This window comes from Bos indicus x Bos taurus, chromosome 22 (genome assembly GCF_003369695.1).
Source record: "Bos indicus x Bos taurus breed Angus x Brahman F1 hybrid chromosome 22, Bos_hybrid_MaternalHap_v2.0, whole genome shotgun sequence".
Taxonomy (NCBI): domain Eukaryota; kingdom Metazoa; phylum Chordata; class Mammalia; order Artiodactyla; family Bovidae; genus Bos; species Bos indicus x Bos taurus.
The window spans coordinates 13,281,322-13,305,825 of NC_040097.1; the positions used below are offsets into that span (position 1 = coordinate 13,281,322).

At 47.0% G+C, this 24,504-nt stretch overlaps 1 protein-coding gene across 18 annotated transcripts in view; it reads left to right on the top strand.

The window, feature by feature from the left end:
- Positions 1-426: 426 nt before the first annotated feature.
- The window catches only part of CACNA1D (calcium voltage-gated channel subunit alpha1 D), a 348,426-nt gene continuing 324,348 nt past the window's right edge, over positions 427-24,504 (top strand). For all 18 annotated transcript variants that reach the window (XM_027522551.1, XM_027522557.1, XM_027522562.1 and 15 more), the window contains exons 1-3: positions 427-881; positions 2,848-3,157; positions 6,883-6,988. In XM_027522551.1, the coding sequence (XP_027378352.1) occupies positions 815-881; positions 2,848-3,157; positions 6,883-6,988 (483 nt within the window). In that variant the 5' untranslated portion in view covers positions 427-814. The remainder of the gene's footprint in view (positions 882-2,847; positions 3,158-6,882; positions 6,989-24,504) is intronic.

A 24,504-nucleotide genomic window follows, 5' to 3' on the forward strand; every position in this document is an offset into this window, starting at 1 on the left:
GAGAGCACGCCGCGGCGCCGAGGGGGTTAAGCAGGCGGCCAGCGGCTGGAGCGCGCTTAACCCTTCGGCGCCCGCGGGTCAGCCGAGCCAGGCCGGCGGGCCCCCGAGTCCCACGCGGCGGCCACCCGCACCGCGTGGGCCGTGCGGGGCGAGCCGCGGGTCGGCCTCTGATCGCCGGGGCGCAGCGCAGCCTGTGGGAGGCCCGGGGCGGGCGGGGGGAGGGAGGAGGACGCGGCGGCGGGCGCGCAGCGTCGCCAGGGCGAAGCCGGCGTGCGGCGCGGCGCGGCGGGCGCGGAGTGAGCGAGCGAGCGCCTCCGTCCCCGGATGTGAGCTCCGGCTGCCCGCGGTCCCAAGCCAGCGGCGGCGCGGGCGGCGGCGGCGGGCACCGGGCACCGGGCACCGCGGCGGGCGAGCGGGCGGGCATGGGGGGCGCGCCGAGCGGCCCCGGCGGCCGGGCCGGCATCCCCGCGGCGTCCCTCCGCTAGAGGGGGGGACCAAGCCAATTCTCCTTTGCAGCAAAAAAAATTGCATGTATATATTATCAGGATAATATATACATCTGATCTTATTTTTTAGAAAAAGTTTATTTTGCTCCAATTTTGAAAAAGAGGGAGCGTGGGTGGCCAGCGGTTTTTTATAAATTATTCTTATTTTCTGTTATCTGTCCCCGTCCCTCCCCACCCCCTGCTGAAGCTTGACTAAGGGCAGGGACCGCGGCTCTTACCTATCGGTCACCCCCTTTACCCGTTCCTCCCCCGCCCCAACGCCTAGCACAGTGCCCTGCACACAGTAGGCGCTCAATAAATGTTCGTGGATGATGATGATGATGATGATGAAAAAAATGCAGCATCAACGGCAGCAGCAAGCGGACCACGCGAACGGTGAGCAGCCAGAGCCTGGGCACCCGCTGCCAAATCTCATCCTTGTCATGGTCCTCCTCTTTCCACCCCCTCTTCCTTCTCACCCCCCTCCCGTCTCTGATGCGCTGGTGGGTTGAGGGGGTTGGAGAGGATGCTTCTAGCTCGGTGTCATCTACATAGAAAGGGGAGATGCGTGACAACCACTCCATTCTCCCCTTCAGGCCTTGAATGTCAGAGTTAATTCTGCATTTGTGGGGTGGGGTGGCCGTGGGGTCCGTGGAGTACGGTGCCGCCGCCGCCGCCGGAGGGGCGGTGAGCCTAGGTGATTCGGGTTCAGTGTCCTCGGGCTCAACTTTCCTCCAACGCTCGCGAGCGATGGGAAGAGGGTGGCTGTGAGTCTTCAGCCCGAGCCCCCTTTCTAGCCTCTTCGCCTCCTTTCCCGCCCCCTGGTATATTAGGAAGAAGGTCTCTGGTGGCATCTGGAAAATTACAGGGTTGCCAGGTTTCACCCTTCTCGTCGGTGGGTGAAGCACTTTGCTACCCTTGAAAGGGAGGCTGGGTCTCGGAATCGCTAGCCAGAGGGTCGGATGGAAAGTGTATTCCCGCTCCCAGCGCCGCTGTGCACACGTCGGTAACCTAGCAATGCCCGGGGAGTCACAGCCGCTGTGGGGCTCCCCTCCCTAGCCCGGCCCGGGCACCACGTGCAGTTACCACGCTGCCGGCCGGCCCGGCTGGGTCGAAGGAAGAGGGTGCAGCTCCTGGCCAGCCCTCTTCACTCCTCCTTAGAGGTCGCTGGAGTCCCCACAGCTCTCTGTGGGCTCACATCTTTCCCAATGAGCGCTCCCCAAGGTAAGACTTGGGACGACTCCTCCCCTGGTTCAGACCTCTGCTGCCCACTCCTGTGGACCCCTCTCAGGCTGCTAACCAGGCAGACCTGTGCTCGGCTCTGACTCTCCCTTGTGCTCTTTACTTAGCAAGAATTGGTTTCACAAATGCCCATCCCTCTCGTTGTGACTTCTGTCTCAGTAAGGAGGTTGTGACCCAAGGCAGGCAGGTTCCTGGGAGACCTGCCTGGGTCCTGGCCTGACCCCAGGCTGGAGAGGGCTTTGCACATGAAGCCTCCTTGGGGTTCTATCCTGTGTGTACTTGGGTCCCAGCCTATGCTGAGATGGTTCCTGTTTAGGCCTTGAGGGCCCCTGACATAACTCAGCCTGTCTCTTCTAGGTGTAAGGATGCAGGCTGCCTGCCTTGTCTGTTTCTCTGGTTGCTGGTTTGGCTGCTGCGGCTGCAATTTAAAATGCAAAAAAGCCCTAAAGATGTTTTCTGTTTTCGGAAGCCTGTGGAGGAAATGAGTCCCAAGCATCATGAATTTTCATTTGCAGGAAGTGTCAGTGCATAATCTAGGTATTTGTTATGGGGCTCTTGGTATTGCCCTGGTGCCAGTGGTGCCAGTTTTTATTTATTTTTCCCATGCTGAAAAAAATGCATTTGTGGCTGTGGAAAGATGTTGGAGTAACACCCTGAAAATGATTAAGACTATTGAATTATTGCCACTGCTTTTTTTTTTTTTTTTTTGGTGATGGTAGTTATTTTGGAGGAAAGCTGTGGTATATATCTGTTAACTCACTAGAGATACACGGGTTTTGAAAGTCAGAAAAGATGTGGAGTATAAGTGGAAATGACCTCAGTTTGTCTGAAGTAAGGCACTGAAAGACTTCTTGTGAAGATATGGATGTAGAGAGGTACTAACCCATTGGGCGAAATGCAGCGGTCGTGTGTTATTGACACTTTGGGCAGAGCTCAGGGACTTTCTTGCTGCTCTGGCTGACCTAACCCTGCTTCTGAAAAATAGAATATGAGGTTTCCAGTGCAAACATGGGGATGATTTCCCTGCTCTTCTTGATGGGGAACCACTTCAGCTTTCTTCTGACACTGGATTCTCATTGTGTCATTTTTTTTTTTAATTTTTCTTTTTCCTTCTTCCCAGAGGCAAACTATGCAAGAGGCACCAGGCTCCCTCTTTCTGGTGAAGGACCAACTTCTCAGCCGAATAGCTCCAAGCAAACCGTCCTGTCTTGGCAAGCTGCAATCGACGCTGCTAGACAGGCCAAGGCTGCCCAAACTATGAGCACCTCCGCACCCCCACCTGTCGGATCTCTCTCCCAAAGAAAACGTCAGCAATACGCCAAGAGCAAAAAACAGGGTAACTCGTCCAACAGCCGACCTGCCCGTGCCCTTTTCTGTTTGTCTCTCAATAACCCCATCCGAAGAGCCTGCATTAGTATAGTGGAATGGAAGTATCCTTTTATGGGGGAAGTGTTTCTCATTTTCTCTTTTACCATCTGTTCTTTAAAAGGATTTGTTGTCTGGAATGGCACTTAACAAAGTGATAGCACTTTGGAATGTGAGCAACAGAAGCCGTGTGTACAGGGTTTCATGGTATATAATTTCCTATCTCCTCTGGGTACAGAAGGGTATCTCTCTGGGTAAATTTAGGCTACTCTGTGTGTGTGTGTGTGTGTGTGTGTGTGTGTGTAGTGGTGGTCGGGGGGGCAGGGAATGACAACCTGAAACTTAAATTAACCTTTGGTCATCTGACACTAGATGGCTAGTTGAAATGCACCTTTGCTTTTTGGCAGCGGTATGAATTGAACCTATTGCAAATAAGGTATGCTCCTTAAAAAATAAAACTCTACTAGGAATAAATACATTTTTGACCTTTAGTGGAATTCTTCTCATTCTGATGTTTGGAATTTGCTTTGGATACTCCAATTAATGCTAAGGTTGCTTGTAGGTCTGCCATTTGGTGAGTCTGATTGTTCAGGTAGCTACAAATATGAACATTTGCTTCACAGGGAGGGAGCGATTTGGTCATCAGTGCTATGATTTCCTGGAATTTCCTTTTGACAAGTTCCAAAACAGCATTTGAAATGTGAGCATGAGGGAGCCTGTGGAGGGAGAGGTTTGTGTGTGCCTCTTCTTCCAAAGCCCGTGTGAGTTAGCGCCCAGGCCTCTCCGTGGAGGAATTTGCAGTTGTTGCCTTTATAAAAAAAAAATTCTGTATCCTTGGACTGGAGTTACATTTCTGGGTTTCTCCTTTGTATTTTTAAACCTGAACTCCAAATGCCCCAGGCAGGTTATTAGGGCTCAGATCTTGGAAAACTGGGGTGCATTGCCTGCTCAGCCCCTCCCTTAACCTGGAGGCCAGGCTCTAGTTCCTGCCACCCATCAGAAAAGGTTGACTGAGGTCTTCTTTCTGAGCAAATAGCTTTCTAATTAGTCAGATGATTCACTGGTTTGGGTAAAGCACAGCATTTCCTTTTCCCAGAATTATATTTGGGGTCGACCCGGGCCCTTGAGCAGTTCCTAGGCTTGGGAAGGAGTATGTATGTAGGGCTTTCCCACCGAGCCCGGGTCAAGAGGCCATGCTCTAAAGAGAGGATACTGGTTACCAGCTGGCTGGCGAGTGGAGCTGGAACCCCCTTATCATTTGAGTGCCTAGCGAGGCAGCCTTCTGTCTCAGCTGGCTATTTTCTGTGCTCACAGAGAGTTAAAATGAGGTAACTGTCTAGAAAGGTTGTAGAGAGAGTAGCCCAGGGTAGGATTTGAGGGGTTTTCATGTGCGTTTCCTTTCCAGAACAGATGTCTCTTCTCCAGCGGGTGCTGCGGTGTCTCTCACATGGCTGGGGTTGTGTGGATGTGTTTTTCTGTATAGGTTCTTTTTGAGTCTGAGGACTGAACGCTGGTGTTGGCCCAGGAGGGAGTGGGATCCACAGGGAGGGGGTGTCCCTCAGGAGGGGTGGTCTCTCAGCGACATGGTAGGAGCACTTAGTCAGATCGTACTTAGTCACAAAGGTCTCCTCCCCCTCAGGTTGGCTTGACGTGACTCTGAGTAAGCAGAGACCTCTCAGTGGGGTCATTAATTTCATGCGGAGTGAGGTGGGAGGCCTGGTGCTGTTTCTCTTTGTGCTCCGTAATTTGTATATAGTAATTTATGTGAACGGAGTGAACTCCTGGATGGTGCTGCTGACTCCCTTTCCCGCACCACCAGACACGTATGTGCAGGAATTAGGGGCTGTGGCTGCCAGCACAGGGAGAAGCCGCCCTGCAGACGGGAAGCGTTTACAGAAGAGATTCTGAAACGATATGTGATGTGTTGTTTTCAGTTGACAGTTTCCTTTAAGTTCTGGGAGCAGGGCATAGACAGCCTTCTAAAGTCAGCTGTGCCAGGCTCTGTCAGCACTGGGTGAATGAGTTTTTTGAACCTGCTGTTTGTTTATACATGCAGGCAAGGCAGTATGTCCTGCACTTGGGGGAACAAGGAAGGGAGATTTAGGATCAGCCCCATCTATTTCTCTGACACTGTTCTGCTTGGCTTGTCAGAATCTTGTGGCAGAAGGAGAGGATCCAGCATTACCTGCAATCTGAAACTTTTTTTCACTGTGATGAAAAAAGTAGTCTTTTGTTTGGTTTTCCTAAATAGCATTAGTACTTCTCTGATTTGCTGGTTTATCATCTAGGTATCAGGAAATTTAAAAGGCAGAATGGTGATGTGGGAGATGGAAGAGGCAGTGAGTGTGTTTCCATATAGGATGGCTTTGGGGCAATTGACTTTTTAAGTTTTAGAAGGAATTGCCAAAAGGAAAGATGAAAAGGAGTTTCTCAAGTCTTTTTAAAGTAGATTGCCTTAAAGTTGGATCCCTACATAAGATATTTTGTAATACTAGGTGAGTTAAAAGAATGACTATGAGGGAAGGTAAAGTGTCTTGAAAAATAAGCCCATCAAATTAGTAAGGAAATAACATCATTCACATCCATGTTTCAGTGAGTGTTAAAGTCCTTCAGAAGGTTGAGGTTTCATGAAATGCAATGGAACAGAGACATGAGGGGTCTTTATTTCCTTCAGCATCTTTGGATTTTCCAGAAGGAAGTCCAGGTAAATGCAGAAAATCTGTGCACGTCCTCCCAGCTTTAGGCCTTGGAGGTGTTGAGTGAAACTGTGGCTTTGCCTGTAGTGGATGAGCGTTTGGGAGAAACAGTGCTGTACAACCAAGCCTGGAGTTCGGGATTAGATTGGTGCTTGTGAAACCTTGCATTTGGAAAGGCTGAAAACCAAGAGAGGAAAAACAGTCATTTTTGGCAGATGTCAAATTTTGTATTGCCAGTTTTGACAGTGTCTCTTAATAACACCAGAATGTTTAAGCAAGTATCTGTTGAGGCTGCTCACAGAGTGATTCTTCCAGACAGACCCCTGAGATTTAGAAATGTTAAATCGAACTCTGAAAGTGTCTGGTGCTGATTTCTTATGGCCTTGTATTTGATTTGTTTATGAATTGAACACAATAACAACACATTATAAACAGAGCTACAGTCCAGCTCTAATCTGAAACAGTGGTAACTACTGATTAGTAAGGAAAGCAGAGGAGGGAGATGAAGCCTGACTCGCTTGTTACAGGATTGGAATAGCTACGAGACAGTTGCAGGTGGTTTGGAAAAGGTCCTCGGTGACTTGTCCTGTTCTAGTCCAGGCAGGAGATCCAGGCGGACCTGGCCAAGAAGAGCCACCAAGAAAATGGCTCTAGCACATGGTGGCAGGGATTTGTGAAAGAGATTTATCTCATGATGATTTTTCTTTGTGTCTACAACAGCCAGGAATTTAGCTTTCTAAGGCCCTTGTTGCTGTGAAAACGACACGAAGCAGAAACCTGGTTCACACAGTGCCCTAATTGGATGGACTTTTAGGTTTTCATATAGAATGTCCAACAGAAGGATGAGTGTAACGTAATCCTTACCACAGAAGAAAAGGACTCGTGGAGAGGTCATTTGATAGGAAGATCTGCTGTGAGTTGACCACTGATGATTACTGCTGCTGGAAACCTCATCGTCACAGCAGTCATTTGAATAAGGATTTGTGTGTAAGATTGTCATTTAAAAAGCAGTTCAAGATGGTGTGATTGAGAGTGTGATGAGAGAGATGGTGTATGTTAGCATGACACATATAGACCTTAACAAAAACTTTCAGACCATTTGACATATTTATATTATTGGCTATTTTTGCCAATTGTGTGGCCTTAGCTATTTACATCCCATTCCCTGAAGATGATTCTAATTCAACAAATCATAACTTGGTAAGTGTCCTTAGAATTGCTGCTTGTCTTGATGTGTGCTTGTCATTGACCTCAGTACTGAAGTGGGCAGCTGGCTTTCTGAGTGGTTGAAATTTACAATGATGCGTGTGATGTTTCACAGAGTTTTGCAGCAGTGGGTTTTTTTTTTTTTCTCTTTTGAGCTGTATTCTCAAATTTATACTGAATGAATGAAGTGTTTAAAGTCATGAATTTTGTATAAATAGATGTGAAACTTTTCATGGAAGAGGTTTGTAGCAGATTTAAAAATAACTTTTCTCTCCATGTAGCCTTTTTTTTGGTTCTGCCATTCTCTTCCTGGTAATGTTAGCTTTTTTCCCCTTATCTAGTGTTATTTGGGAGTTTGGGGTACTTTGGTCGATTTTTCTGGTAAGTAGAGAGTTATCATGTAGATTTTGTACATCAGCTATTGTTGCAGAAGTAGAGCATGACAAAACTAATCATCATAGAACATAATTCTGAGAATAATATAATAGAATGTCTAAGTTCCTCCTGTTAGTCCTATGACATGCTCCAGGATAAAATGATTCTATAGTGAAATAAATTGGGATACTTCCATATACGTTATTGCTCTCTTAAAGATTTATCGTGCACATTAACTCAGTAAAAGCTCCAGGAAAGTCTGTAGTTAAAAAACCGGTTTCATTTTGTTTAACTCAGCTTAGTCCCTAAAAGTAATTGGTCATGGATTCTTTAAACATTTTTTTGGCAGCGTGCATCACAGTGTTTCATGGAACTTCCTTTGGGAAAGGTTGATATCGTTAAAAAAAAAAAAAAAGCACTGAGAAGCACTGGAATGGGACTAGGAATTGTCCCTCTGGGCTGTTAACTGGCTGTATTTTGGGGCGTTTCCCAGATCCTTTCTGCATTGCTGTTGACCCATCTGTCAATTCAGGGGACTGGACGAGAAGATCGCCAGGGTTGTTTTTACCTCTGACATCCTGTAATCTTGCCTTGATGATTCAGAATTCAGAATTTTTCTGGTGCTGTGGCATCCTCTTTGCAAGGATCAGTCCTTCATGACCGGAGCCCATGCAGAAATGAGGTGAATGAGGGCCTGGTCCCGGATAACAGCAATTCTCTCTCCTGCTTTGCTTTTCCCTCTCTCAGCTGGTTCCATTTGTCTTTGGTTTCTTCTGTTGAAGCTGTATTTTAATAGGTCTGAATGTTCTTAGCTGTGTGTGGTAAAGGTAGAACTAGGTGGGGAGAGCTCTCCCAGGGTCTGGAGACGGTGACCGTATGCTCTTATGACTTTAGACTTCATGGTTTATGTACGGGATTTCATGTTGCATCTCTCATGTGCAGCATATTTTATATGTAGTGTGATGTCTCTTCATCTTTGGGCTTTTGTAGTCTGCTGTGTAGAGAATTTTAAAAAATTATGGATACTGCTACTGCAAGAACAACTGGAAATGGGAGTTGGATATACAGATAAAGACTGACTGTTAGTATATATTTATACTGTGTTAGAGATGATTTGTGTGACTCTGGCTATTTTAAATAGCTTCTGATTTGGTTGTAGACATGTGCCTTTAGACAGTCATTTCAAAGGAGAAGCAGAAGTAGTGAAAAGCCCCCATCAGTGGGGCTAGATCATCAGTCTAGGCCACAGATGGTGTCAGCCTTGTTACCAAATTTAACAACGTGGATGGTGACCCAGTTTGTTGCTTTTTGTAGCTCAAGAGAACATGATTAAACAAACTTAGAAAATAAATACCTTTCAGAAAGGCAGATTAATTCAGATCAATGGAATAATTAATGTAGCTGCATGTATAAGTCAATTGATATTCCGATTTTTTTTTCCCCAGGGAAATTTAGGGCACTAATATAAGAAGTGTCAGACCATTTGGATTTCTCAGCTAATAACTGAGGGAATAAATATAGGAAATAAACACACTATAGGAAATGAATAAATCTCTCTTCCTAACCCCTGCAGTCCCTCGCCAGTGGATCTTTTCTTGACAGTTCTTAAATAGTGGTCTTTGTGGATGGGAGAGGGCAGGGTGTTAGTTTGGCAAGCCTTTTTAAAAAACCAACATTTATTTCTTTGACCTCTTAATATTCTAAGGCTTAGAGCATTCTAGTTTGTGTCTTCGTTTACTTGGCTGGTCACATGGCCGGATGAGTTTAATCTCTGCCTAACTCTTTAAATATCTCTTGTCCCACTGTGGGAAGGGAAAACTGTGGATTCCCCCCTGACTCTCATCAAGGTCCCATGCCATGTCAGTCTTCCTTCCAGGGAGCAAGTTTTTTTTTTTTTTTTTTTTTTAATATATGTGACCCCATTTATACCAAAGTGATTGCTCTATTTTGGGGGTTGGTTTAGAGGCAGCTGAATGAAGCTTATTTTTCATCTGTAGTAAATACCTTTCAATGAATGTGAATGGCAAAACAAAGGGCAGAGACCCATACGGATTGCAAAGCTGTACGTGTCAGGGAGCTGGTGGTTTCCTTTGCCTGCAGGCTCTGTTGGGAATGTGGATGTTGAGCACACAGAGTACAGTTCAGGGCCAGTTTTGTGGAAGATGTTTCTGCCTGTTGCAGGTAGTTTGTCGTGAAATTATTACTTTCGTTGCCTAAGAAATGTGGCCATTACCCTCGGTCCAGTGTGGGTTTGGCCTGGGTTGCACGTCACTGAGCCAGCTTTGGGCATTTGAGATTACCTTGGGGGCAGCAAGTTTTCCCAGGGGTAGTTTTTATAAAAAAAAATATATATATATAAACAGTCTCAAGTTTCTGTGCAGCTTTCCTTTGTGGACTTGCAGGGACCCATGGAGGCTGCAGCCATGGAAACGGTGCAACTCAGTTCCCACAGCCATCTCCCTCTTAGATCAGTCAGTCGCAGGGGTTCTTCAGTTCCACTTATTGAAAGCATATATCATTCATTTAATTTTCTTGTTAGCACGGGGCAGGGGCTGCGGAGAGCGCTTCTTTATGGAGTGTCAGAGTGGGGACGATCACAATTCCTGTACTTCATTGTGGTGGAAAATGCTTTATTTGGCTTTCCGAACTTCAGTTTCTCATAAGCAACTGACTTAAGCCTCAGTCTGGGCATCCTGTACCTGGAACTCCCACCCCACTCCTAGGCTCTATAGTGCTAAACAGCCTCAAATTAGAACCTTCCAAAGAGGGGGCACCCAGCTTCCTCAATGTCTGCAGCCATGGAGTCGGCGGGGGCGTGTGGGCGGGGCATGGCCTCTGCCACCCTGTCCTTTTACCAGGTAAAAGCCCCAACCCCCCCCCCCCCCCCACCCCGTCTTCCCCTTCCTCTCCATTCACTTTGTGGCCGGGTGGCATGACCCTGAGGCTTCAGGAGCCACCTGCTCTCCGAAGGAAGTCCAAGTCCTCCTTGGTCTTCCTGACCTTTTCTGGTTGACTCCCTGTGCCTCTCCTTCATGCCCCCCACCCCACCCTATTCTATTCACCCACCAGCCTTTCCTAAACACCCCTCCCTACTCTGGTCCACCTCCTGGCCTTTTCTCCATCTGAAATACCTCTTCCCCCCTCCCACCCCTTCATCGTCATCACTGTCCTTAGGAAGAATCTTAAAAGGACGTCTCTTCTGTGAAGCCTTTTCTGAACCTGATTAGAAGTAACACTGTTATCTGAACTGCTCTCCTGGCACTTTGCATATGAAACACTCTATATTTTAGTTATTTATGTGCACATCTTATCTTTATCTTATCAAGCCTCTTCAGAATACAATTCACAGTGAATCCTTTTGGAACCCCACCAGCACGGAGCCCAAAGGTGTGTACATGATGTTCATAAACGCGGGTTGTTGAGGACCACTGAATGACCACTCTCAGGAGAATCTCCTCACCCTTCAGTCTTTCCTCTGAACTCAGGATTTCCTCAGGTGGCAGGCCTCTCCGTGGACGCCTCCCAAATCCTTGGTTGGGGGTGGGTGGCAAGTTCCAAGTGTTTACTCTTGAAGAGCTGAGGGTCTTCTGACCCTGCTTCTTATGTCCCGGTGGCTGAGGTGCCATTGGAGCTGGGTTTCCCTACTGAGCATTCCTGTAGGTTTTGTGCTCCGGCTCCAGGGCCAGTAGTAGCAGGGTGCTGGGAGGCTCCCTGGGAAGCAGTGCCGCCTGGGGGTTCTTGTCAGTGAGACCAGATGCTTTACGAGGGCCGGGAGTGCTGGGGGACAGCCTACTTTGATTGCATTCTGTCCTCCATGGCTGAGATCCCCACACTGTGTTTCCTGGGTTTAAAAAGGAAGTTCATTGGCTCTGCATGCTCCAGGGTTTAGCATCTCACATAGTGTATGGTGTGAATTGAACCGAAATACCTGAGACACAGTGTCATCACTTGGCTCCCTGGGCTCTGCCTAGAAGGTGGCTTTTAGTTCCGTACCTCGTCTCTGTGTCTTTCTGTTTGAACTGTGTGTATTTCTGCGTGCCTCTAGATTCTGTTTTTTTTTTTTTAAGGATTGCTCCTGTGTTGCCCTCACTGCAGCCTTCTCTGGTCCTTGTCCGCACCGTCTACCCCACCAGCCTGTGTAAATAGTACTTGCTTTCCTCTTTGCAGACATTCACCCCTTTTCACCTTATTCTGTAACTACTGTGGGATGTCGCTTGGTGTGTGGAGTGCAGTTCTGTATATGGTCTCTGGGCTCTGACAGCCTGGCTCTTTGGATGATGAGCTAACTGACTTTGGACGAATGTAGCACATGCTGAGGCTGGAGTCTGGTTGATCTCTGTGGTGTTGTGAGCTTCACTCTGCGTAGGGGCACAGTAGGCACACGAGGAAATGCATGTGAAATGAGTAGGTCCATAAATGAAAGATGTGCAGGGCTCTGTGGCATGTCCTTTATAGATTAGTAGTTAATTTTCAACAATTGGCTAATGATTAATGTTTGCCTGAGAGGCTGACTTTCATTGTCCAGTATTAATGACAATCTCAGGAAATACCTGTCAGAGTTTGCCTTAAATTTCAGGGTTGTATATTTCTTGGCAAATTTAGCTCTTTGTATTTGAAGCAGGAGAGAAGTAAGACACGTGCTTAATACTTTTTGAATCCCTGCGTCATAAGCCGGCTTCTGTGTTCAGCATTGTGTGTGAACCATGTGTGAGTGGTTGTACTTGTGTGTGTATGTGTGTTTGTGAGACATTTCGTTTGAAGGTTGGTGGAGGGAGGGCAGCAAAATGACCAGACTGGATGGACTTGTGTAGTAACATTTAATCCAGATGTGGTTTCCTGATCTTAACGGTGAATCCATTTATGTCTTGTACAAGTTATAGCATCTCTTTTGTCATCTTACCTCATGTTGACAGAGAACAAGTTACCCAGATTGACCTTTTATTGAACAGATTTTGAGTATTGGCAGTTTTTTGGAAATCAAATCCAAGTCTTAAAGGATTCAGATTTACTTCTATTACTTCCTTAAGAAGAATTCCCAAAGGATCCTTTAAGGATTGTTAAAAAGTGAATCTCATTGTTTTATAGACACACCTCAAACACTGGAACTTTCCTGCTTAGACCCTTTAAAAATGAGCCTATCTTAGAGACTTCCCTGGTAGTCCAGTGATTAAGACTTTGCCTTAATGCAGACGCCACAGGTTTGATCCCTGGTCAGGAAACTTAAGAACCCCCATGCCTTGTGGCCAAAAAAGACTGAAACATAAAATGGAGGGAATATTGTAACAAATTTACTAAAGACTTTAAAAATGGTCCACACCAAAAGACACTTAAAGAAACGAAATGTGTTTTAAAAAATGAGCCTATTTTGGAGTGAGGATATATTGGTGTATTGGCCAGAACTTGTTGGGTTACCAGTTGCAGAAACACAAATTGGCTTAGTTGGGGAAAAAAGAAGTACGTGTGTGTTTGTAATTTAACTGAGCTAACTGAGAAGTCCAAAGGGTAGAAACTGTTATCAGATACAGCTGGAAAGGGGGCTTAAAAGAGGGACTCGGGATCCCACCCTGCACCCCAGCACCCCTGTCCCCCAGGCACAGTCTGACTGGCCTCCAGCAGCTCCCCCTTACACACCACCTGAAATGTGCATCTTATAAGCCCACTTCAGGGAGGGTCTTTGGGGTCCCTCCCTGGGAGATGCATTCCTTCTTTAACCTCAGTTCAAGTTCAATATTTTAAAAATGTGTGAGAAACAGAAGACCCATGTAGCAGATTCATGGGTAGCTTCTTTTTCTAACCTAACTGTCTGCAAAACATGAGAAGGACTTGCTATGGAAGTACTTGCCCAGCAGTAGAGACACTTAGTCTTGTTAACTCGGGGTGGTGGTGGTGGTGGTGGTACGGGGGTGGGGGGTACTCTAGAAGAGACCCTCACCTGCACCTCCCCTAGGAAAGTCTCTAAAGAGATTGCAGAGGCTCTGGAATGCTGGTGCCTGAGCAGAATGTTACTGCTTGCTTGGATGCTGAGCCGCAGGAAGCGCTGTTGGTGGGTGTCCTTGCCCCATGGGGTGGCAGTGGGGGTTGGCCGGTCATTCTGGAATAGACTTGAGCCTCCTGTCATGCTCCTAGTCCTGGGGCCCTCTGCCGTCAGCCCTGCAGGATATGTCCCCAAGACCTGTTCTGGCCATGTGTTCGAAATAGGAAAGTGCCAGAAGGTGTCTTCCCTTTTTAATTCAGGTGAGATTGGGATTCTCACAGCTGGGGTTCTTGTGGACAGTGATGTGCTTGACTGGGCAGGCAGACTGGCCCTGGGAGGTGGGGAGGAGGGCACAGTGAGAAAAGCTAAAGATGGGGTTGGAAGAGGAAGTGTCTGAGTGAGGACCCGTCCCCTCTGTGTGCATGAGGGCTGGGGCAGAGTGTGGTGGGTAGATAGACAGATGGCTGTTTTTCTGACACACACCTTGTAGCATGAAGACTTCTTTTGGAGATTTTTAACTAAGCAGGGCCCCAGACACTGTCCAGACTGGGGAAAATGACTTTCTTATCCAGAACCACAAAGCAGTTACTTCTGCTAATTTCTTTTCCTCCTCCTTACTGGTTGATGGGTACATTTAGAAATCACCTGTTGAAATTTTTGAATGACTGAATGTGAGGGTCAGGCTGGAGGGAATTGGGGGACCGTCCTGAGGGAGGGAAGGCCAGCTGCACCCTTCTCAGGAGAGATGCAGCTAACAGGTGGACCCCACCTGGGAAGGAAGGAGAGGGTATCTTTGGTCAGCTTGGCCTGAGGATGCAGAGCAGGCTGGCTGTGAGGTTCATGATTTCCCAGCCGTGGTCATCTTCTGAGGGGCCCACCCTGCCTCCTTTCCTTGCATCCATGGGGAGGTCTAGCACGGCATACTCACACTTTTGTAGTGTGTAAGGACTCTTGTTTATAAGACAGGAAGTCGAGGCACCATTATTCAGCAAATATTTATTGAGACCTGCTCTGCAAAGCATATCAGACTGAGGGGTCCAGGCCTGTAGCTTGTAGCTGGTGCTGTGGTGGGCTTCCTGTGCCATGTCGCCCTTTCATGAGGAAAACCTACCACGTGGGGTCAGAGAAAGGCTTTCTTTGTTTTTCATATTTTGTGTTCTTACAGTAAATCATCATTCAAACTTATAGAAATAGTTTATATAAATAATACACACATATGTTCTTCTAAACTATTGAAACAATACAGATAAAAATGACTGTATTGTTTTGCCTATCCAGCTCCTTCTAATTACAATAATCAGTTTCATAATTTTTTTTTTTTTAAACTACGTCTGTATGTGTTTAACATCTGTGCGTTTTGAAATAGGTATCTATGCAGTTTGGGTATTTTAAAATTTTACACAAGTGGAAGGAGACTGTGTGCATTGTAAAGCTTATATGTTTGCTCCCTTAATGTGTCTTACAGATCTTTCCATATCTGTGTGTAGAAATCTGACAACTCCTTAGCCGCCATAAAATATTCCATGTATGTGTCATAGTTTATTTAGTTATTCTCTTTCTGGTGAGCAGTTAGGTTAGTTCCTAAAGTTTTGCTGTTTGAAACAATGCTGCCTTGAACATCCTTGTATGTGCTCTTTATGTGTACAAGTAAACATTTCTCGGGATAAGTACTTAGAAGTAAACTCTCTGGGTGGGAGGACAGTGCGTTTTAATTCCATACTTCCTGCTGCATTGGCTTCCACTAAGCCCCTATCGATTTACACTCCCACCCCCGCAGCTCCTTGAGATCAGTCGGCCTTTGATGAGTGACCTCATTTGTTCCTTATCTCAGGCCATGGGAAAGGAAATCTTAGTGGCTTGGAGAGAGTACAGCCTCTTTCTTGGATGTCTGGTAGACACCCAGAGCATCTGGTTAGAGCAGCAAGTCCTGGAACCCTGAGCACCAGACTCGTCATCTCTTTTGAACCACTGACTGAGATGAAAGGCATCAAGGCTGCTTATTCTTTCCCTTGCTTTGGGTGCCATGCACTTGGGGACCGGGATTCTTTTTTTTTTTTTCTTTGTGAGAATTCTTTTTTTAAAAATTTTATTATTATTATTTTTTTACTTTACAATATTGTATTGGTTTTGCCATACATCAACATGCATCTGCCACGGGTGTACACGTGTTCCCCATCCTGAACCCCCCTCCCACCTCCCTCCCCATACCATCCCTCTGGGTCATCCCAGTGCACCAGCCCCAAGCTTCCTGTATCCTGCAGCGAACCTGGACTGGCGATTTGTTTCCCATATGATACCATACATGTTTCAATGCCATTCTCCCAAATCATCCCCCGCGCCCCCCACAGAGTCCAAAAGACTGTTCTATACATCTGTGTCTCTTTTGCTGTCTTGCATACAGGGTTGTCGTTACCATCTTTCTAAATTCCACATACATGCGCTAGTATACTGTTTTGGTGTTTTTCCCTCTGGCTTACTTCACTTTGTACAATAGGCTCCAGTTTCATCCACCTCATTAGAACTGATTCAAATGTATTATTTTTAATGGCTGAGTAATACTCCATTGTGTATATGTACCTTAGCTTTCTTATCCATTCATCTGCTGATGGTCTAGGTTGCTTCCATGCCCTGGCTATTATAAACAGTGCTGCGATGAACATTGGGGTACACGTGTCTCTTTCAATTCTGGCTTCCTCAGTGTGTATGCCCAGCAATGGGATTGCTGGGTCGTATGGCAGTTCTATTTCCAGTTTTTTAAGGAATCTCTACACTGTTCTCCATAGTGGCTGCACTAATTTGCATTCCCACCAGCAGTGTAAGAGGGTTCCCTTTTCTCCACATCCTCTCCAGCATTTATTGCTTGTAGACTTTTGGATCGCAGCCATTCTGACTGACGTGAAATGGGGGACCGGGATTCTTTCAAAGGAAACATTCATTTCAGATAGCTTACAGATAGTGAAAGTGAAAGTGAAGTCGCTCAGTCGTGTCTGACTCTTTGCAACCCCATGGACAGTAGCCTATCAGGCCCTGCAATCCATGGGATTTTCCAGGCAAGAATACTGGAGTGGGCTGCCATTTCCTTCTCCAGGGGATCTTCCCAACCCAGGGATCGAACCCTGGTCTCCTGCGTTGCAGACAGACGCTTTACAGTCTGAGCCACTAGGGATTAGCTGACAGATAAGCAAGTCCCTAATGCAAAAACTGAGCCTTTAGTTTTGCAGTGTTTGCTTGCTACAGTTGAGTTCTAAGGCAAATACTTCCTTCATATTCCTTTTAGTTGTGGAAGAAAAATATCTCACCTGGTATATTTCTGCTATTTCGTGCTCCTTGATTATTAATTATTCTATTTTCACACACAGTAGAACCTTGCTATTATTATGGTATTTATTACAGGATTTGTCCCCCTTTCTACTTCCAAAAGCTCTGATGTGGCTTAGAGAATGGAAGCTGATGAAAGATGGGGCAGCCAGGAATACAAACCAAAAGCAGATCTGCCCAGGTTGCACAAGGCCAACCGTTTGCAAACACCCGAGCACCGAACTGGCCTTTAGGCTTTGTAGCAGTGGTGGCAAAAGGGAGCACTTCTGACTTACAGGGTTTTTTATCCTCTCAACAATGGGAAGCGGCCTCATTCATTGTGAGAGGCACTTTCTAGGAAGCAGATCCAAGCAGGAATCTACAGCATGGGTCCTTGTACAAGGTACTGTTGGGGTGCGGGGAGCTGCGTCTTTGCTGTGCTTTTGTTAACGAGAAATAAATGCCCTGCAAGCAGATGGTCTCTGGATTCAGAGCTCCTGAAGGGTTAGGGCACAGCATTAAACTGGCCTACCGGAGGCACTTCTGTATTCTATAACAGTTTTGCTTTTTGGTGATATAAATTACTTACAGAACTAAAAACTGGGAAGATTAAAGAAAGAGTAGTTTAAAATAACTATCATTTAATCATATATAAAGTCCTTTTTGGAGCATTTGTTATATGTAAAATATAGTCCATTAAACATACTCACTTACTGCCTTTACTTAGTTTAAGCCTGAGTACAAAAGGATAATATGAATTAATGCAAAGAACCACTCCCAGACCCTCGTTTTGGAAGAGCTGTGGTTTTATTATTTTACTCTAATGTGTACTAAAGAAGTGACCACTATTTAAAAGGGAAGACATCCTTGAATGTTCTTTAGTAAATAGATAACAATGGGGCATAATGAAACACTGTTTAAATGACTCCTTTTAAATTGTACAAAAGTAGCTTGAAAGAGTAAATGGTTAAAATGATGCCCCTTTATACCAGGAATTAGTCCCTTAGCACTTTTTCTTTTTTAAGATAATGCAAAAGTGTGCTTCTTTTTGGGCATTCACAAATTCTGAATTATTGAAATATAAATTAATAGTGAATCTATCTAAAGCTCTCTTCAGAATTTTTATCTGGTGGGACTGAAATTAAACATCAAAGGTTCTAAATTAGAATGTGGGGAAGTGGTGATACCCAGCAAGAATATGGTAAAAGAGAGGTGTTTAAGAAATCTTTTTTTCTAGAAAGCCCTGTGGAGTTGGGACTAGTTTGGTTGGGGCTGAGAAAGCTTTGGTGCTATTTTAGGTTGGTCAGCTGAATAAGCTAACTGATAATCTTAAAGACAGGGGATGGGGGGTGGGGAACAGTAGCTTAGATGCTGGTTCTGATTTACTCTGGGTGGTATTGACTGTGAATCACAGACCCTGTGAGGCTGGGATTGGGCAGGACCCCAGAGACCTTCAGATGGATGTGTTCCTCTTCCAGACCCAGCAGTTGACTTGCTTAGGGTCGCAGTGAGAGAGGAGCCAAGTGGGGTCTGTCTCCGGGTCTGTTTCCTTCCCACCCTCTCCGTTACAGCCGTGAATCCAGGTTGAAATCAGGCATTTCCCATCTGACTGGCAGGTCTGAGGATGCCAGGGGCGCATGTGACATCTGGAAAATCAGATGACAAAAGAATGTCTCTTCAGAACAAGCTGGGCATTCAGCCGACTTTGAGCTATCTCAATTTTTTTATTTCCTCGATTTTTTTTTTTTGTCTTCCATAAGATAGTTTTGATCATCCCTCCCTCACCTTTTTTACTTCATTAATTATTCTTTTACTTGCTTCATGCCTATTAACATACAGGAATCATTTCGCCAAAGATGGCTTCATCATTTTAGGGAAAGAGGGCAGTGGCCAGTGGGTGTGGGATGGTAGGTAGGGATCAGGGGGCCAGTTGACAAATACAGGGGCGGGGGCTGTTGCTCCTTGGTCATCTGGCTCTGGGTGGCTGGCCTACTTTGTCCTCTTGACCATAACAAGGCACAGAGGTAATTGCCTTTGTTACGAGCTCATGGTTGACATCTACTGATCTAGGTGTGCTTTGTATGTGGAATCTCCTTGCTGCTGCTGCTAAGTCACTTCAGTCGTGTCAGACTCTGTGCGACCCCAGAGATGGCAGCCCACCAGGCTCTCCCGTCCCTGGGATTCTCCAGGCAGGAATACTGGAGTGGGCTGCCATTTCCTTCTCCAATGCATGAAAGTGAAAAGTGAAAATGAAGTTGCTCAGTCGTGTCCAACTCCTAGCGACCCCATGGACTGCAGCCTACCATGCTCCTCCGCCCATGGGATTTTCCAGGCAAGAGTGCTGGAGTGGGGTGCCATTGCCTTCTCCGGTGGAATCGCCTTAGTTCTCCTTTAATCCTCACCATAAAGCCAGGAGATCAGCCCTGGGATTTCTTTGGAAGGAATGATGCTAAAGCTGAAACTCCAGTACTTTGGCCACCTCATGTGAAGAGTTGACTCATTGGAAAAGACTCTGATGCTGGGAGGGATTGGGGGCAAGAGGAGAAGGGGACGACAGAGGATGAGATGGCTGGATGGCATCTCTGACTCGATGGACGTGAGTCTGAGTGAACTCCGGGAGTTGGTGATGGACAGGGAGGCCTGGCTTGCTGCGATTCATGGGGTCGCAAAGAGTCGGACACGACTGAGCGACTGATCTGATCTGATCTGATAAAGCCATGAGGAAGAGACTACTGAGAGCCTCATTTCACAGGTGAGGAAAAACGTCTGGGAGTGGTGAAGCTGCTCACACGAGGCCCCGAGGCCTCCTAATTGGCAGGGCCTGGGTCTGCATCCGGGCTTTCTGCCTCCGCAGCCCACGCTCCAGCAGCAGGCGGTGCAGGCGAGCCGGGCCTCATAGGCCGCTGGCGTCTAAACGCCGGGTAGCGCGACGCCGGGACCTCCAGGTGGGTCTCTGCGCGGGCTTCCCGGCCCTGGTTTTGGTTCAGGCCTGGGTTCGGGGACTGGCCCAGAAACTCCTTCCAGAGGAAGCATTCCCGCCGCCCAGAGGCCTTGCCAGGTCGGGTGGGGCTGTGGCTGGAGAGAGTCAGGGTTGCCCTCTGACCATCTCCTGAGGCGCCTTGTGAACCCAATTAAAATGGGACTTGGAGGAGTTTTAGGTTTGAGCATTGCGTTGATTTTATTGCATTTTCATTCCGTGAAAAGCGTTACTCGTGAAGGGAAGGTGTGGGGGCTCTTGTGCATGGGTCGGTGGTAAGAGTGAGCAGTCAGGGCTGTGGTCACGCTGCTGCTCTTCCTTGCCCGGTCCCTTCCTTTTCTGTAAAAGAGATTAGGCGGCTGGCAGGGTGAGCGGAGCCCTGACTCCTGGGTGACATGGAGTCGTGGGCTCACTGTTGCCAGCGCGGCTGCATCCTTGAGCCTCCCGCAGTCCTGGGAGGTAGGGGTTGCTGTCCTCCGCTTTCCAGGTGAGGAACCTGGGTTCGGGAAGACGGACCGCTGGCTCCTGCCCGTGAGGGAGCAAGAGAATGGGCATCGGGTGAGAGTGGGACCCCTCCAGCCATGCCAGGTTTCCCGGACACTGGGTCAGGGATTTGCTTTCAAAGTCATTTTACAGAAGATGTTTTCAGCGGACAGACCCATTCCTTCTGTTCCGTGAAAAGCCTGAGACGTAGAGGACAGACAGGGTGCTGGAGGGGCCTGGTGTCGTATCAACAGGAAGCTACCCGCCCGTTATAGGAGGCCGTGGACCTGGACTGCACCATCTTCGCTTAGACAGTGGCCAGGGCTGTTGCTTTGCCCTCGGGACACCGGGGAAAGAAAGGAGCTGAGTTAAGTGATCAGGATCTGGTTCCCACAGATGGGAAGCCTGACGCCACCCCCTCCCCCGCCCTACAGAGTTACCGGTGAGGCAACGCAGAACAAATCCAGAGCTCAGCCTCTCGCGAGACTTGGCGCGCGTCCTTGCCCGCATGCTTCCATGGGAACTTGTGAGTCCACGTGACCAGCTGTGTCTTGTTCTTGCTCGGCCCAGGTGGGAGACCCTGGCTCTGTCTGGATTTAAATGTTACTCAGAAGAGGAAAGAAAACAGTGCTAAGGTGCAGAACAGGGGCCCTGGGATTTTTGTTTCTCTTTTCCTCAGTGTAGCCCAGTCGGTGGAGGTTGGTGAGCGTGCCCCTTCCCTTCTCTTTGCGTTATGAGGGTTGGGGTCAGGGAATGCCTCGTAGCTGCTCCTGGATGCCAGCTGGGCAACCATTGAGGCTGGAGGTCCTGACCGTGGGTCTTGACTCTTTGCCATCCTGGTGGTTTGTGAGCTGAAGTTGGGCGCTTTTCCCTAGGAGCTTCACAGAGTCGCCCACCATGGGCAGCCTGTTCCCTGAGCCATATACTTGTGTGTGTTTGGTTACCCTGTTTTCTTATTTCCAACAAGAGTATGAACTTGTTGTGGGCAGGGACCCAGCCTGCCCTTGTTTGCCGCCGCCTCGGCTCCTGGCACGGGGTGTTTGTAAATAGTGGACCAGTTAGTGAAGCATCACTGTGTCTGTGTCAGCTGCTCTGAGGTTGCCTTATCGCTCTGACTGCTTTCTTAATGTGGCCTGATGGTGTCTCTTTGCAAGCTGGGAACAGAACTTTGGGGAGAGGGATAGAGCAATGGAGGGGACCCACAGCAGGACAGAGAGGCAGAGATGAAGATAGGAGAGAGGGAGAGAGACAGGAGGGATGGGAGAGGGAGATATTCCCTTTGGGAGAGAATGTGATTGTTTAATGAAAACAGCAAAACCTACAAAACCAAAAGACGGGGCTCTCTTCAAAGCATTTGTTCTGAGGCTGAGCCCTTGTCCCAGTGATGTAGGAATGCTTGTATTAAGAATCGCTTTCAAAGCCAATTTCTACTTTTCATTTTGCTTTTGTTTCTGGCAAAAGGTAGGGGTGAACCAGGTTGATCACTGACCTTATTCACTAGCCTTTTCCTAAAGAGATTCTGGGTATTTCTGAGAAAATCAAATCTGTCTTCAAAGAGCGCCACATTCTCTTGTCTGTGAAGCTCTCAAGAGGAGGGTGTCCTGGGCTCTGGAGAAGGTCGCCCTGGGAGCTGCTCTGAGGGGTGGCGGTATTCCCAGCACCACACCGCCCGCTTCCCAAGCTTCCTCCTTTGAAGGGAACAACACTTGTTTATGTGATTCTGGTGTGTTGATTAAACAGAACAGCCTTCCTACTTTGCAGTCACACTTCCCTAAGTCTACAGTCCCATCTGGTGCCAAGAATCCATCCCCCTAGACTTTCCTCTTTACCCACTGGCCCCAGGAACACCGTCAGATGACGTATTTCACTCCCAGCTGTAGCCTGGCTTTTAAAGGCCTTCCTTGTCCCTGGCACAACAGACTTTCATGTTACCCCGGAATCAGGGGACTCAGATGTGGGCTTCTCAGAAGTGGGGATACCTGCCTCACCCCCACTAGGACTTGGGGGTCTTGTGAACTGTATCATTCACAGTTGTCGTGTTGGTAATTTTCACAAGTAGAATTCCTTCAGTTCCCAGGAGGGCTCCTTGGGCTTGACTTAGAATATGTGAGTTTCTGCAGTTTTTCTTTCCTTGCCTTTAAAAAAAATGCACTTTTGATCCTGGTTAGGTTAGACTTTTTCATCGTAGTGACAGCAGAAAGAGCTCCACCCTTCCTGTGTGTGAAGTGTGCGAGACGATACAGGCTGCTTTAAAAATAGCCTCTCGTTTATAAGTGTGGCGTCTTCAACTTAAGTCGTGTTCTGTGCACGTTCAGAAGGTCACCACCGGCACTTGTTGGGACCTGGGGGAGATAAATAGCAATTAATTGGTCTCCACTAAGTAGGTGGGATGAAGGCACGCACATTTTTTTTTAAACAGCCTTATTGAGATATAATTTACATACTGTACAGTTCGCCATTTTAAATTATACAATTCAGTGGTTTTATTATATTCAGAGTCATGTAACCGTCATCAAGATCAATCTTATTTTCGTCACCTGAAAAGAAACCCCATACACATTAGCCATCACTCCCTGTTTTCCTCCAGCTTTCCCTCCCTTCCCCAGCCCTAGGGAACCACTAATCTGCTTTCTGTCTCTATGGAGTTTCCTATTTTGGACATTTTATATAAACTAAATTATATGTGTTCTATCAAGTCTGGCTTCTCTCATTTAGTATACTCTTCTTAAGAGTCACTCATGTTGTAGCCTGTATCTGTACTTAATTTCTTTTGTGGCTGAATAGTATTCCATTGTACAGATATGTCACATTTTCTGTGTCCTTTCCTCAATTGGTAGACATTTGGATTGTTTCCATTTTTTGCATTGTGATATTATGAATACTGCTTTGAACATTCATGAACAAGTTTTGTATGAACTTAAATTCTCAATTCTCTTGAGTATACATACCTAGGAGTAGAATTTGCTGGGACATATGGTGATATGGTAACTTTAACATTTTGAGGAACTGTCCAACTGTTACTCAAAGCAGCTGCACCATTTACATTCCCACTAGCATTGTATCAAGATTCCAGTTTCTGCACATCTTTCTTGACACCTGTTAATGTATATCTGCTGGGTTCTAGCATCTTTAGGATGTGAAGTAGTATCTCATTATAGATTTGTAATTTTTATGACTGTGATGTTGAGCTTCTTTCCTTGGGCTTATTAGTCATTTGTATGTATTCTTTAGAGACATGCATATTCAGATTTTTGCCTACTTAAAAAATTGAGTTTTTTTAAATTCTTGAGTTGTAAGAATTTTTTATATATTCTGGATACCAGTTCCTTATCAGATCCATGCTTTGCAAACATTTTCTCTCCTTCTGTGGGTTGTCTCTTCATTTGCTTGATGGTGTCCTTCACAAAAGTTTAACATTTTGACTGAGAGGCATGTGCATTTTTAGCATCTTACAGCTGGATGGGGCCTTTGTGGTGGCCTGTTCTGAATCTCTTGTCCTAGTGGTGACATGCCTCGTGGTCCACAGAGGAGATGCCTTCCTCAAGATCACGGGCTAATAAAGGACTGGAGCTTAACCTCTGGGAAGCCTCAGTTTCATCCCCACTGTTTCTGAAGGTGGTAAGTTTAGGTGTGTAGGGAAAGAGTTGGTAGCACTGAACTGTTCTCATCTTCCTGGAGGCGCACAGACTCCAAACTCAGCTCTCGTTGTGGATGGACTGGCCTCTCCCCGAGGGTCATTTGTTTTTAAGTATAGAAGGGTCCTGTCACGTTTGGTCCTTTCTTTGGGAGGGTGCCATCTATGAGAGACTAGCGTGGATCAGTGCTGTCAGGGGTCATTGTCACTAGTCACCTGTAGCTGTGAGACCTTAAGTTAAAATTAACTCACATTCAAAATTTATCTTCTTAGCCACACAGCCCTCACGTGCATTGTTCAGCGTCCGGATAGGGCTGCCACGTGGGGCAGCACGCATACGACACGTTACCGTCGCTACAGCAAGTGGTGGTGGATGGCGCTGGCCTGGAGGCGTCTGTGCCTTGTGCGCTGGTTCCACCCTCACCTCTGACCCAGGCTGCTTCTCTGGACCCACAGGCTTGGTCTGTCTGCTGTGTGTACCTCCTCCACCGCTGAGACTTCCTATGTGTGTAGCTGCCTCTGGGCTTCTTGTCAAGCCTCCTCCTCAGATCAGATGGTCTGTGGGTCCTACTGGGAGAGACACTGCTTTTCTGTGGCTTCTGGACTTGGTTGCTAGTAGAGAGACCAGTGTGAGACCAGTGTCTTTCCTCACTTCAGCTGGTGGATGTCTTGCAGAAATTGAGCTGGAAGATGCTTGGAGAGAAGTGCATTCTTTCTTGGAAAGGCTAACTCCTGAAAGTGAATGAATGAATGTGTTGGTCTGCTTGGTG